Source organism: Vitis riparia, chromosome 2 (assembly GCF_004353265.1).
Source record: "Vitis riparia cultivar Riparia Gloire de Montpellier isolate 1030 chromosome 2, EGFV_Vit.rip_1.0, whole genome shotgun sequence".
Taxonomy (NCBI): domain Eukaryota; kingdom Viridiplantae; phylum Streptophyta; class Magnoliopsida; order Vitales; family Vitaceae; genus Vitis; species Vitis riparia.
The window spans coordinates 19,237,026-19,251,405 of NC_048432.1; the positions used below are offsets into that span (position 1 = coordinate 19,237,026).

A 14,380-nucleotide genomic window follows, 5' to 3' on the forward strand; every position below is an offset into this window, starting at 1 on the left:
ATAAGTAAAATGAGTTTGAAATGATAAATAAAAATAATCTATTAATTAATTATTATTTTTTTCAAATTTACCTCTTTATTTTTTCTCTTACACTTTCCCTCGAAATTTCTAAAACCAAACATAACCCGACTTTAAATAAAATTTCAGACAAATTTTGACCTTCTCTATTTTTTTAGTAAAAATTTTTCAAGCCCTAATTTTAAAAGAGCTTAATCACTTAGTACCTGGGGCTTATTAAATACTTATAGCCACGAATGCCATCAAATGCCCCTTTATTTTCAACTTTTTACACGAATGACTTCTTTTAGCAGTGTAATTAACAAGAGGGTAGAGAAAGGACTCCCTCCACCGTAAACCGCCGTCGTGGAAATCACGGCCACGAGCCACTTTGCGGCACCTTGCGCAGTCACCGACGAGGCTTATCGTTATTGATGTGATTCGGAATAGCGCTTCCATGAAGTGCCGATCCGTAGCGTGCATCTGGTCCGGTGCTCCGCCGTACCACAGAATAACTGCCGCCGCAGTATTGACCAGGCCGCCGACTCTCTACACCGGCGGATCCGATGGCTCAATCGTCTGGTGGAATCTATCCGGCACCGATTCCGACCCGGTAATTGTTTGGCTATTCGAGTTAACTCGATTGCGGACTTATCATTTGGGCTTACTGCCATTTGTTAATTACTCTAGGTTCCGTTTGATTGGTGAGAAAATGTAGGCAAAGAGAAGGATTCTAATGTTGAATCTTCTATCTCTTGAAAATTTTCTTTCATAAACGTGAAAAGCTTGGCTCCAGAGAGCTTTACGGTTGTATTAGGCTCCGTAGAGTGGATTTCTTTTTCTCAGGTCTTTTCCTACATTTCTCAGCAACCAAACAAAGCCTTAACGACTGTTTCTCAGAGCTTGTGTTCACTCAGTGGGAGTTTAATGAAGTTATTAATTAGGTGGAGTTTTTCTCCCCTGGTCCTTACCTATGAAAATGTGACACTCAAAACACACACACATAAACTCATATGAATATGAATTCATTGTTTGTTTCTCAATTTATTTAGACAGTATCAGCCTAATGGAAGTCTGAATGTTATAGGAAATTAAACCAATTGCTATGTTGTGTGGTCATGCTGCACCCCTAGCTGATCTCGGCATTTGTTTTCCTATTGTGGACAATTCAAGTAATGTGAAAGTAAAGTCTATTCCAGCTGATCATGGCGCTTTAATAAGTGCATGTACTGATGGTGTGCTGTGCACATGGAGCAGAGGGAGTGGACATTGCAGGCGCAGAAGGAAAATGCCACCTTGGGTGGGCAGTCCATCCATGATTCGAGCATTGCCTACCAACCCAAGATATGTATGTATTGCCTGTAGTTTCATGGATGCTGTCCATTTATTTGACCAACATTCTGTTGATTTGGTTGAAGGGGGTGAGGCTTCCTTGGATAGAGAGTCTCAATATAGAAAACCCCCAAAATGCACTGTAGTTATTGTAGATTCATATAGCCTTACTATTGTCCAAACTGTTTTTCATGGGAATTTGTCTATTGGGCCATTGAAGTTCATGGCTGTAATTTTGTCCCCTGAGAATTGTGAGATGCAATCCGCCCTCATGGTTGATCCATATGGTAAGCTGCAGTCGGTTCCTATACTAAAGGACCCCACCTTAGGCGGGGAGAGTGGGGCTGGTTTGCATAAAAGTTCTTCTCATTTGGATACAACTATCTGGGAAGATGGATTGAGTGAGGGGGGTCCGGTGGTGTCAATTGCAACCCATGGACAGTTTTTTGTTCTTGTCTATAGAACCTGTTGTATATTTAGGCTATTGGCTAGTGGAACTGCAATTGGAAAGATTTCTTTTGTGGATAATCACCTCTGTTTCGAAGATGGTTCAACTCACTTGCACATTGTAGGGGGCATGTTTCTTGAAGGTAATGATGCTAGTAGTATGCCGAGGTCAGAAGATCCCTGTGACATAACTGAAGAAAATTTTATTGTGTGGAATGATAGAGGTTCAGCTATTGTGTATTCTGTATCATATTTGGACAATTTATTTAATTTTCAGCCTCTTTGTGAGATCCCTGCTGTTTCCCATCCCCATGATGCAAGGCTATCGATATCTTTCATCCAATTGAACCATTATCTTTTTCGAATTGAATCCGCTTGCTTTCACATTGAGGAACCTTTGCTGTGGAAACCTCTTGTTACAATCTGGTCTCTATATCAACAACATGATGACAATAGAAAGTTGTGTCCTCAATGCAAAATGGTTGGAAGAGGTGGTCTTTTTACAGACTCGGTTGTGGGCTTTGCTTCTTTTCATAAATCTGAGGGTCATGGGCATGATGTTGGTATAGAACCCACAGGCAGGGAGACTGAGTTAACTTCCCAGAAAAGTACAATTCCAAGTCTAGAAAAAATGAATAATATTTGCAGAGATGATGAAAAATATAGTTTTGTGCGGAAGGAGCAGGTTGTATCTTCTTCCATGGTTATCTCTGAAAACTTCCATACACCATATGCTGTTGTGTATGGCTTCTATAGTGGTGAAATAGAAGTTGCTCGATTTGATACATTTTTCCAACTACTAGAGTCACATGGTCAAAGTCCATGTGTTGAAGTGGATTCACATGCATCAAAACAATATTTTTTGGGACATACTGGTGCTGTACTATGTTTGGCTGCACATCGAATGGTGGGCAACTCCAATGGATGGAATTTTAATCATGTTTTAGTATCAGGAAGCATGGACTGCACGATTCGTGTATGGGATCTTGATACTAGCAATCTCATTACAGTGATGCACCAACACGTAGCTTCAGTACGCCAAATAATCCTTTGCCCACCTAGGACTGACCGTCCATGGAGTGATTGCTTTCTGTCTGTTGGGGAGGACTTTTGTGTTGCTCTCACTTCTCTTGAGACTTTGCGGGTGGAGAGGATGTTTCCTGGACACCCTAGCTATCCTGCAAAAGTTGTGTGGGATGGTGCTAGAGGTTATATCGCATGTCTCTGCCAGAACTATTCAGGGACATCTGATGCAGTAGATGTTTTGTTCATTTGGGACATGAAGACAGGTGTCCGAGAGCGCGTTCTTCGTGGGACAGCATCCCATTCAATGTTCGATAATTTTTGCAAAGGAATCAACATCAATTCCATTTCCGGCAGTGTATTGAATGGAGATACTTCAGCTTCCTCGTTACTTCTTCCAATAATTGAAGATGCAAGCTTGTTTCAATCTCATTTTAAACATTCAGTGAAGGGGATCACTTTGTCAAATACAATTACGACAAATGTATCTGAGCCCAGTACTTCCCAAGCACATGTTAATGAAGGAAGCTCTATGAAACTAATATCCACTTCATCATCAGTTTTTCAAGGCTACAAGCATCCCGTCAAATGCTCTTGTCCATTCCCTGGAATTGCTACTCTGAGTTTTGACCTTGCATCCTTGATGTCTCATTGTCTGAAGCATGAGTTCATAGGAAATGGTGGTGATAAGCAAGAGAATACCCATATGAGAGAACCGGGAACTGAGACACTGAAACCCCATCACATGACTGCAGATGATGGGTCTGATTTAAATGGGACCTTGAACAATACTATAGAAGGGCATGACTGGATTAGTTCACTTGAAAGATACTTACTCCAATTCTCCTTGTCCTTTTTGCACTTGTGGGATGTAGATTCTGAGCTTGATAAGTTGCTAATAACTGACATGAAGTTAGAGGGACCACAGAAATTTATTGTATCCCCTGGTTTCCAAGGGGACAAAGGTTCATTGACTTTGACATTCCCTGGTTTGGGTGCTAGCCTCGAGGTATTTTAAATGAATGGCATTGAGTGTTAATACTATTTCGCATTTGCCTTCATTATTCCTAAGTTGTCATATCAACTTTTCAGCTTTTGAAATCATCGTCAGAGTTTTGTGCGATGAGGTCACTAACAATGGTGTCCCTTGCCCAACGCATAGTTAGCTTGTCTCACTCTAGTTCAGCAGGCTGCAGGTATGACATTTTCCCACTGCTGCATGAAATCAGATTACATTCATTATTTATTTGTTCATTTGCTATTCTCAACATATTATATCGTAATCCAGGTTGGGGATTGCTGTACTGGCATCTAATTAATCCTGGTTGAGATGAAGAAATTCCATGGAAAATCATAATTTTATAGTAGCTAAGAAATGGAGATGGTTAGCGTTTCAAAGCGTTGTTAAAATTTTAGAACTTTTTATTTTATTTTATTTTATTTTTTATTTTTTTATTTTTTATTTTTTATTTTTTATTCCAAATGGTAGGATGCATGGTGATTTCTTTCTTTTTGTGATAGGCAAAAAATTGAGGCACAACCCAAGTACTCCGGGGATATATAGAAAGTGCCAAAAGATAGACTAGGGCAAAAAGAACAAATGAACAAAGGACCATAAGCCTAGCTTTTACCCAACCTCTCAATAGAGTCCCAAAGAGACAGGTCAAACCCTGAAGGAATCCTAGCCCAGTCAAAAACCATTTTTAAGCAAGACATTTTTCAGTGACTGACTTGAATGTTCATCTCTGAAATTTCTGTCATTGTGCTCCTACCAAATGCATCAAAACAGGCAAAGAAGGGCCATCCTCCACACACTCTTCCTTTTCCCCACACCCTTGTCAAGCCAAGCTAAGAGCACCTCTTTTACAAACTTAGGGAACACCCACCAAAGAACAAACAAAGACAGCCCAAGATCACACAGCATATGAGTTTTGTCACAGTGAATAGGGAAATGATTCCCTGACTCCTTTCTAAGCTTGCATGATTGCATCAAATGCATCTATTTGCCAAGGGTCAACCTCTTTTCATGAGCTGATTAACTGTAAGGATCTTCTGCCATATTGCTTTCCATGTGAAGAAGCATACTCTTAAAGGGCCTCTAAGGTCTAAATCCCTTCAGCTGGGAACTTCACCGATGCCTCAGCCGATGGTGATATGTAGAATGACATCACAAAAAATTACAAAATCCCCAAACCTGCAACACAATTTATCCTCCACCATTCCCTGTAAAGATGCTGCATGAATGTGATAAAAAAAACTACTCACCATCTGCATCTCTAATCATGGAATGCCCTATGAAAACAAGGGTTCCAGTGGCCCTTTCACTCCACCATTGCCCAAAGATTACCAACACTTGCATTTTTATTGGAATAAATTCTATACAAGGAAGGGTAGCATCTTGGAATGGGGGTTCATGTACTGTTTTACATCTTCAAACCTCAAGTCCAAGGCCTAGAGGAGGTGGATGAGGTGGGGATTTGGGTTGTGAAGGGTTGTGTTAGGTTGCTGATAAATAAAAAAGAATGAAATCTGGCTGTTGGTAGAAAAGGAGACAATGTCCTTCTTCATTGTGCTAAAATGAGAATTTTATGGCTCTTATGATTCACATTATTTAAAGTTGAGTGGGAATTGCCTTCTACTATCAAAAACTTCATCAAGTTGGCAGGGAACATTTGTGGGAAAGAAGCACATGAAGGTGTGGAGGGCTGCCTGTTTATGCTTATTCTAGACCACTTGAAAGCAAAGGAATTGTAGAACTTTTGTGAGTAAAGAACAAATGGATTAAGCTCTCAAAAAGTTTTTCTTGTGCTCTCTCTGGGTTAAGTCTAGAAAGTCTTTAGATGGAACCGCTATATCCATTTTAGATTTTGTTAATTGTTTGAACTCTTTTTTTATGGGGGAGAGGTGTTTTTTGTTAATCTCTCCATTCCATTGCCATTTTGGCATGTTTTTGTACTCCTTATATACTCGTGATTTTTTTTTTAGGTGTTGTTAATAAAATTCTTATTTGACTATAAAAAAAAAAAAGGAAAAGAAAAAAAAAGGAGACATGATAATACTTTTAAATTTAGCAATGATACGATACAAACTAGATCAATAGCAGGTTGTATATCACATAGTGGAGAAGGCTTATTAGGCAACTCTTTAGGGTGTAAAACTGAAAAGTCAACTAGTATGTTTTGTGCTTCTATCGGAAATTCCTTATTCTTCTCTTTAGGGTCATCCATTGCACATATGACTAAAGCAAAGATAATATTAGTATCTTTACTTTTCCTTTCAAATTCATGCATAGTCAGCACACTTTTTTATTGCTCCTCCTTTGACTTCTTAAAATTTTCTTCAAATAATGGAGAATATTCTTATGCCTATTGTGCACAAGAGTGTAGGTTTTTTGGTGGCCATCATGTTGCATCCTTTGATAAAAAAGCCATGATCTTTGAAGCAAGATATGGGCAACTTTCATTGGCAAAACATTACACAATAACATTTGTTTAGAGTTGTTACAAACAAAGAATGTAATTAAATAATGAAAACTTATTGGAATAGATGTATCATGCACCCATGGTACTGACTATGGATTTAGATGATTTCCCATTTGTTAATTAAACTGCATCAACCTAATATTTTTCTTGATTTCATTGTATTGTTGTTGGCATCCATCATGCTATTACTGCCTATAAAAAGGAAAAAAACATTTATTATCTTCAGTATCTGATGCCCAAAATATCATCATTGCATGTGAGAAATGAGCATATTCTGTCTACCTTTCATTTTTAACAGCTATGTTAGTTTTTAGGAGGTAAATGCTGACTCTTTTAATTGACTTGTATTCTTTGCAGTGCTTTAGCAGCATTCTATACTCGGCATTTTGCAGAGAAAATTCCTGATATAAAACCACCTTCACTCCAGGTGCCTATTAAGCTAATGGTTTTTGGTATTTGAATCTCTGATCTTAACTTGATAAATGGATGTTATATGAAATAGCTTCAATGTTTTATATGCTTTGGCCCAGTATCAATGAAATTTGTGGAATTGAATTAGATATATAAGATACAATAAAACCCCTGTAAGTAATGCTCTTGGGACCAAGAGAAATTATTATCTTAGCGGGATTATTCATTTATCGTTAAATGAATATTTACTAATTTATAAAGAGTATTATGTTTCTACTATAGAGTACTTGTACGTGTATGACTATTAAATTAAAATAAATAAATAAATATGGTAGAAAGTTAATACATAGAAACCTAAAAGATTCTAAAAATATAAAAGATGGTTATTGATTGTAAAGATAATTAGACTCTTAGAAGAGATATGGTGTCAAACCTTGTCAAATATGTGATGATTCCGAGGAGTGAATGGAGAAAAACAAAAATTATGAAAAGTTCCTCAATACTATATTATGAAATTCTATTTGCTATATCATGAATTTTTATTTGCGATATATATATATGTATGTATTTCATCAATTATTCATTTATATTTTCTTAGGCCCTTGAAGATTTCTAAAAATATTATTATCTTATGCATTTAGCAAGGTTATTAATTTAGTACACTGACCCGAGTTGGACCAGAAGATTTTATTATTTAAGTGAGGTTATTAATTTATCAAACATTCATTTATCGAGGTTTTACTGTACAAGCGACCTAAATATGTAACATATGTTTGATTTTTTTTTTTTAACTGATTAATACTACGTGCTTGGTTTTTTTATTTATGTTTGCAGCTTTTGGTGAGTTTTTGGCAAGATGAAAGTGAACATGTACGTATGGCTGCACGCTCTTTATTTCATTGTGCTGCTGCACGGGCTATTCCACCTCCCCTATGTAGTCGAAAAGCAATTGACCATACAAAACTTATGATCTCCACCAATAGCAAGAGGGCAAATGAAGATGGAAGTTCAAACAAAGAAAATGCATATAGGGATGGTCTGAATTCTGATACACCCCCTGAAACACCAGGGGATTCTCAGGTTGAGGAATGTAAAATACTTGCATGGCTAGAATCATTTGAAGAGCAAGATTGGATTTCTTGTGTTGGGGGAACAAGCCAAGATGCAATGACATCTCATATTATCGTGGCAGCGGCACTGGCAATTTGGTATCCTAGCCTTGTTAAGCAAAATCTTGCTATGCTGACTGTTCATCCATTAATGAAGTTGGTTATGGCCATGAATGAGAAATATAGTTCCACAGCAGCAGAGCTCCTGGCAGAAGGTATGGAGAGTACATGGAAGGAGTGCATTGGTTCTGAAATACCTCGTCTGGTTGGGGATATATTCTTCCAAATAGAGTGTGTAAGTGGTACATCTGGCAATTCTGCAGCTCAAAATCCTGCTATCCCTGTCACTATTCGGGAGACTTTGGTTGGGGTTCTTCTTCCAAGCTTAGCCATGGCTGATATACCAGGGTTTCTAAGTGTAATAGAGAGCCAAATTTGGTCTACTGCATCTGATTCACCCGTTCATTTAGTATCCCTCATGACTCTCATCAGGGTTGTGCGTGGTTCTCCAAGAAACTTAATTCAGTCCCTTGATAAGGTTTGTAGAGCTGATTCTTCAAACAAGCAACATGTCTCCATCTCGGTTGAAAGATTAGAGAAATAAAAAGAATAAAATTAAATAGAATAAACAAGCAAAGGAAGAAGAAATCATAGTTGCATCAATGAACATTGAGAAGTCCCATATTTACTGCAGATGGCACATTGTTCACACCATTCTATCATGTCAATACTTGGTATTTAAGATTTTCTAAATCTACTATATCAGGTGCACTATTGAATGGTGGGACTTAGCACATCTTCATGAGCAGTATCAATTTTAATGTCTATCATATATGGGACTTTTCTGTGTCTGTAGATGTCCCCAGTTTCCTCCAGTGGGAGATAATTGGACTGTAAGTTTTTGTTTGTAATGCCCCGATGTATAGTATCATGATTCTTATCAGTATTATACTATACATCTATTTATTTCTTTAGTAACATTCCATACTTAATTGCTGAATTCAGAATGTCATATATGATTTTCCACTTTTATCATATTTTTCTGATTGCTTGTTTCTACTCAACATATCTCATTCACTGAGGGTTCAAATGATTGAAATAAGGCTTTTGGATTTCAAATTTTTGTTGCTAACAACATGCTTGAAATATATTACACTTCATGAAACGTTGTTTCCCATACCAGGACATCGTTTTTCATTTATTTATTTATTTATTTATTTTCCGCTGAAATGAAGTGAAATATAGCAGAAAAAGAGGGCATCTGAATTCAATTTTCAGGGAAGGGGTAGATGCGGAGTGCCTACTAGGTGTTGGGGTCTATGTTTGAGAAGTTTGGTCCTTGGATGATGCCTTGTTTTTTTTTTTTTTTTTTAAACATTCAATTTTTTGGATTCTTGGTTAAAATTTCTTATGGAGACAGATCAGTCATGGTTGGCTGAAGCATTGATGATACAATTTTTTTCAATTTGTTTAATGAAATGTGTACCTTTTATTTCTGGGTCTTTTCAAATTCGATGCTTTATCTTGACAAATAAGCATCATTTTCTTTTAAACTATTGATAATTTTCACCCCCATGCATGGGTGTGACTTTTATTATCCTTCTCATCTATCAACATCCATTGCTATAGATCCAATGCATAAAAGATGCGGTGCCCCAATCAATACATGTCTCGAGGCACTGTTTGAGAAAACCTAAAAATCTTGTCATCCAAGGGGTGTTTGTCCAGCTAGATTTTATTTTGTTTGGGAAACAGATAGGACCAGTCCAACACCTTAACTTTATTTGAACAATCAGGTGCAAAGATGCAAAATTGAAGCCAGAAGTTGTTTCTCCCATTATACCAAATAGCAAGAGGAGTGTCTTTGATAATTTTTTTACTTCTTGTTTTTAGGTTATTGCTTATTCCGTGATTTTGTAAATCTATAATATTTGATCAGTTTCTTTTCTGATTATTGCATTACTTTTTTCCTTGGTGAACTTGCTACTTTCAAGATGCATTCAGATTTGATTGAGCTCATAAGTTTTAAGCTTCTATTACTTTCTGATATAACACCAATGAATAATTTTTATGAGTATGTTATATTTGCTTATGGTTCCAAGTTATTTCTGTGTGGATGTTCCTGACATTCTACTGCTAAGAATTTAAGTGCTTGAACAGTTTCTATGTGGATATCCCTGACATTGGGACAGATATGCAGGTGGTTAACTTCATTTTACAAACTATGGACCCTGGAAATTCAGTCATGCGCAGGACTTGCCTTCAAAGTTCAATGACAGCACTGAAAGAAGTTGTTCGTGTATTCCCTATGGTAGCACAGAATGACTCTTCAACACGTCTGGCTGTTGGGGATGCAATTGGAGAGATTAATAATGCTAGCATTCGGATATATGACTTGCAAAGGTATTGAAAGATGAATATATTTTGAATTTTCAAAAAGAGCCTCTTCTTTTCATTTAGTTATGTTTACATTTTTTATAAAATATAACTTCAAAAGTTCACTCATTTTTTATATGATCTTACCTTCTCTTTGTTATTCTTACATTTTCCCTCCTTATTTCCTGGATCTAAATTATGGGCCTTAACTAGAATGAACTTAGGTTTAAAATATGTTCTGGAAATAATACAAAAAATGAACAACACATAATACATATATAGTAGGATTTGAACAAAGAAACATTAAACATAGGACATTGAATCTGCTTCTTATTCTTTTTATTTGTTTCGTTGAAGTTGCTCCCTTAGTTTGTAAATTCTGGACGCTTGTCATGTAAGGAAAATAAAAAGTGGATTTGCTGTGATGCCTCAAATAAATTCTGAAGGAAATTCCTGAGGATTAGAAATAGATATCTTTTATGTTTTTTATTTTTAAGTTTCAGGCAGATTTCTTTATTTTGGTTGTTAGTTTGTCGTGCAATTAGCTTCTCGAAATGATGCCATTCTTGTTCTTAAACCATAATCATGGGTTCATGTTTGGGGTGTGGGGTACTTATATGTAGGGCAACATGAAAGAATGCCCTTGAAGTTAGAGATATTAATATGATGCCTTTGATAAGAACTTTTTATTTGGAACACCTCGAGGATTTTAGAAAAGAGCCCATTTCTGTAGATTGATGCTTTTAAGCTTTTGCATGATGTTAATATCATGGTATGTCTGGACAACCCCATCAGAGTTGTCTTTCACTTTTTTCTATTCATGCTGAGTATTTTGGACCATTCCAATATTCTGGATTTGTGCATCTCCAGTTCTTGGAATAACTGAAAAGGTAATACTTGTTTTACCTTTATGTAGTGTGACAAAAATAAAGGTTCTGGATGCAAGTGCTCCTCCTGGACTTCCAAGTTTGCTCTCAGGAGCTTCAGAAACAACAGTGACCACTGCAATTTCTGCTCTGAGCTTTTCACCGGATGGAGAGGTACCTATGATCAGTGCACGGGCCACATATACACAAAGTCCTTTTTCATTCTTCTACTAGTTTCTAATGCAATGCCAACCAGTTTTTGTTAAAAGTGTCATTATATCTACTTGTGGATTCTCTTGGAAGATAAGTAAAATAGGCTTCAAATGAAACCTGATGTCTAAAACCTTCCCTGCCTAGTCAACAGGTGTTGACCTTCAGCCAACCCAATTATTATTTCGTAGCAATAATTTGTGACATGTTCTTTTTGTTATTATTTAGTTTTTAACTTATATTTAGTGAAAAAAATTGTCTTATTCTAACTACAGTTTAATTTATTAAACATTTTGTATAAGATGGTTTGCTCATGGAGATTTAAGTGGCTTCAGAGCTGTCTAATTGTACCTATAATCCATATCCCACCATTGTTCAAGTATGGAACTCAGGATAGCATTTTTTGTTTTTCGTTTTTGGATAAAATATTGAACTCAGGATAGCATGTAGCACACAAAGCAAAATTTTCATTCCAACAAGTTCTCTCAGGCATAATTTTTAGTTCAATCTTGATCCTTTGTTAATCTTCTAGTTTTAGTTTCTAGCATTATGTATATCAGGTGCTGTTTGAGTGCCCATTCATCTGGCTGTATTTGCTAATTTATCCTTCCTACAATATCCCCAAAATGATTTGTAACACGTAATTATTGAAAATTCTGTTCTTCTCATCACTTTTTCAAATGGCTGTGCTTTCACAGTACATTATCGATCTACTTTTTCCTTTTAATTGGCTCTCCTGTGTGGCTTTATTGCTTTTTCTATAGACGCCATTGCCTTGAAAATTTTTGGGCATTATGTGACATGTCCTTTAAATTGCAGGGGCTAGTTGCCTTTTCCGAGCATGGATTGATGATTAGATGGTGGTCCTTGGGGTCAGCATGGTGGGAGAAACTCGGTCGAAATTTCGTTCCTGTCCAATACACTAAACTGATTTTTGTTCCTCCCTGGGAGGGAATGTCACCTAATTCTTCTCGGTCAAGCGTAATGGCAAGCATACTGGGACATGATAGGCAGGCCAATTCACAGGTACCCTCCTACTCTTGACCTGCTTATTTTGATGGGGATGACTGGATATATATATATATATAGAGAGAGAGAGAGAGAGATAGTAGTAATATGTTGGACTGAATCCAAATTAATCAAAGGATGATTTAGATATTAAGAACTGAGGTGTTGCCACACATGAAGAACTATCACAAACATAACATTTTATGAATTCTTTTTGTAGGAGAATACTAAGGGATCAGGGGACATGGACTGTTTGAAAGTCTTGATTCATAATATTGACCTCTCTTATCGGCTAGAATGGGTTGGTGAACGCAGAGTGCTAATCTTGAGGCATGGCCGTGAATTAGGCACATTCCAGTTATAAGCAATTCATTTTGCATATTCTTATTTGTGCAAGCTCTTGAGGGACGCCAGTTGAAATTCCCCAGATTATTGCTCAGTTTAACTTGCTGTCTCAACAAGGAAAAAAAGGAAGATCCAGCTAGATGGAGTCCTTCCTTTTTACACATGATTGGAATGAGACCTCATCCTTTGGCTTCTCATCATGATTTCAAGCTTTTGATCAACTCCCATGATTAGGGGTAATATGCAGTCTGATGATTTATTCTTTTATTCATTTGATGTTGGGTAGATTGTGGAGAGAAAATGAGGGGGAGAGGGAGAGGGGAGAAGAGGAGAGATCCCTCACACACTTCTGGCCAGCAGATCCCCCCATGTATTACATAGATTGGAATGTCGTTACAGAGCCAATGGCTCATTTTTCTGTTTGGATCTTGGATTTTCTTTAGCCATGTCTTTCTGTTTTACTGGAGGCAAGGCAATTATATGTATTAGTTTGAGAAATTTATGATGGCTGTAGCACAAGGTTCTTTACTATCACCATTTTGAGAAGTTACATGTCATAGAGACGGTGGCTATTGATGAATGGTATCATATCCTTTGGAGAAACTTTTCTTCTGTTTTTCTGTTCTCTTTGCTGTGCCTTTCATTAATGTCTTTTATGGTAACGAAAATTTGAAAAAACTCTTTTTTCTTAACTAGTTTGTTCCCTCTTTTGGATATGATGATGTTTGAATTATGTTGGTTTCTGGAGCAAGTAAGTGAAAAAAATTAATTGAGATTAATACAAGGAGTAGCATAAAAACAAAAATGAACAAATCACTTTACTAGACGACATTCTGAATCCATACCCATTTAATAGACTTTGAGAACTTGTAACTGAAGCCTCCCAAGTGTTTCAATCAAATTTATTGCTATTATAATTTTTCTTTTTCTAAATTTCATATTCTTCCCTCTTTTTTTTAAGAAAATAAAATTATATCAAGTGGAATTATTTATTTAGATAATTTAATCTTTTATTTTTATTTAAAAAAGGAAAATGGGCACGTGAAATCATGAAATTATGAGCCTCATCCTCTCCCTCTTTGTTCTCCTCACCTTCTCCATGTCTCATCCCCACTTCATCTCCTCGTTCTTTTAAATCATTCAATTTTTTTCTATACTTGAAAGGGAAAGAAGAAAAAGCGGAGAAGAGAAAGAAGGTAAGGTAGATGACGAAGAAAAAACAGCAGATTAGGGTCAGATTTGTAAAAAAATTGTCTAAATACGAAAATCTAAATTCAAATAAATTCCATAATCAATAATATTGGAAGTTTTTCTTTGTTCAGTGCATTATTTTCATTATATTTTTTTTCTTTATCATAGTCGTTCCAAATAAAAGAAAGCAATAAATACAATAAAATAATTTTATATATTTCGAATTTTGTACATTTAAATCATTTGCTTAGACTAAAATACAAAGAAAATTTTATGGTATTCATTCCATATTATTCTGAATTTTTTTATTCAGATTGTTCAAAATTTATAATAAAATTTATATATAATAAATACAATAATAATAATAATAATAAAAGTATAAAAAATAGGGATCAAAATATAAATAAATTGGATTAAAATACAAAGAAATAAGATGGAAATGTAAATTTAAAATACAAAATAATGAAACTTCGGATATAAAGCAATAGGTATCTTTCGATAGAGGTGATCACTTCATTTATGGTATGGAGAGTTATCATAGTTGGACCCTAAAGACAATGATAAATGGCTCTCTCTTGTGCAC

At 36.1% G+C, this 14,380-nt stretch overlaps 1 protein-coding gene across 3 annotated transcripts; it reads left to right on the forward strand.

Moving 5' to 3' along the window:
- Positions 1 to 285: 285 nt before the first annotated feature.
- On the forward strand, positions 286 to 13,218 carry LOC117931947. Of its 3 annotated transcripts, XM_034853015.1 has the most exons (9): positions 286 to 610; positions 1,085 to 3,808; positions 3,892 to 3,995; positions 6,639 to 6,708; positions 7,527 to 8,339; positions 10,002 to 10,204; positions 11,094 to 11,217; positions 12,073 to 12,279; positions 12,482 to 13,218. In XM_034853015.1, exons 1-9 carry the CDS (start codon positions 455 to 457, stop codon positions 12,623 to 12,625), a joined length of 4,545 nt encoding a protein of 1,514 aa, XP_034708906.1. In that variant the 5' UTR covers positions 286 to 454; the 3' UTR covers positions 12,626 to 13,218. The 3 variants fall into 3 exon arrangements, with proteins under 3 accessions (XP_034708906.1, XP_034708913.1, XP_034708916.1); XM_034853022.1 differs by lacking the exons at positions 11,094 to 11,217; positions 12,482 to 13,218 and having other exon boundaries at positions 12,073 to 12,165; XM_034853025.1 differs by lacking the exons at positions 11,094 to 11,217; positions 12,073 to 12,279; positions 12,482 to 13,218 and having other exon boundaries at positions 9,994 to 10,174.
- Positions 13,219 to 14,380: the final 1,162 nt, after the last annotated feature.

Coding starts and splice junctions, on each gene's coding strand:
- LOC117931947 (XM_034853015.1), top strand. CDS start 455: ATGAAGTGCCGATCCGTAGCGTGCATCTGGTCCGGTGCTCCGCCGTAC. Junction 611..1,084: donor CCGGCACCGATTCCGACCCG/GTAATTGTTTGG, acceptor TGAATGTTATAG/GAAATTAAACCAATTGCTAT. Junction 8,340..10,001: donor TAATTCAGTCCCTTGATAAG/GTTTGTAGAGCT, acceptor ACAGATATGCAG/GTGGTTAACTTCATTTTACA.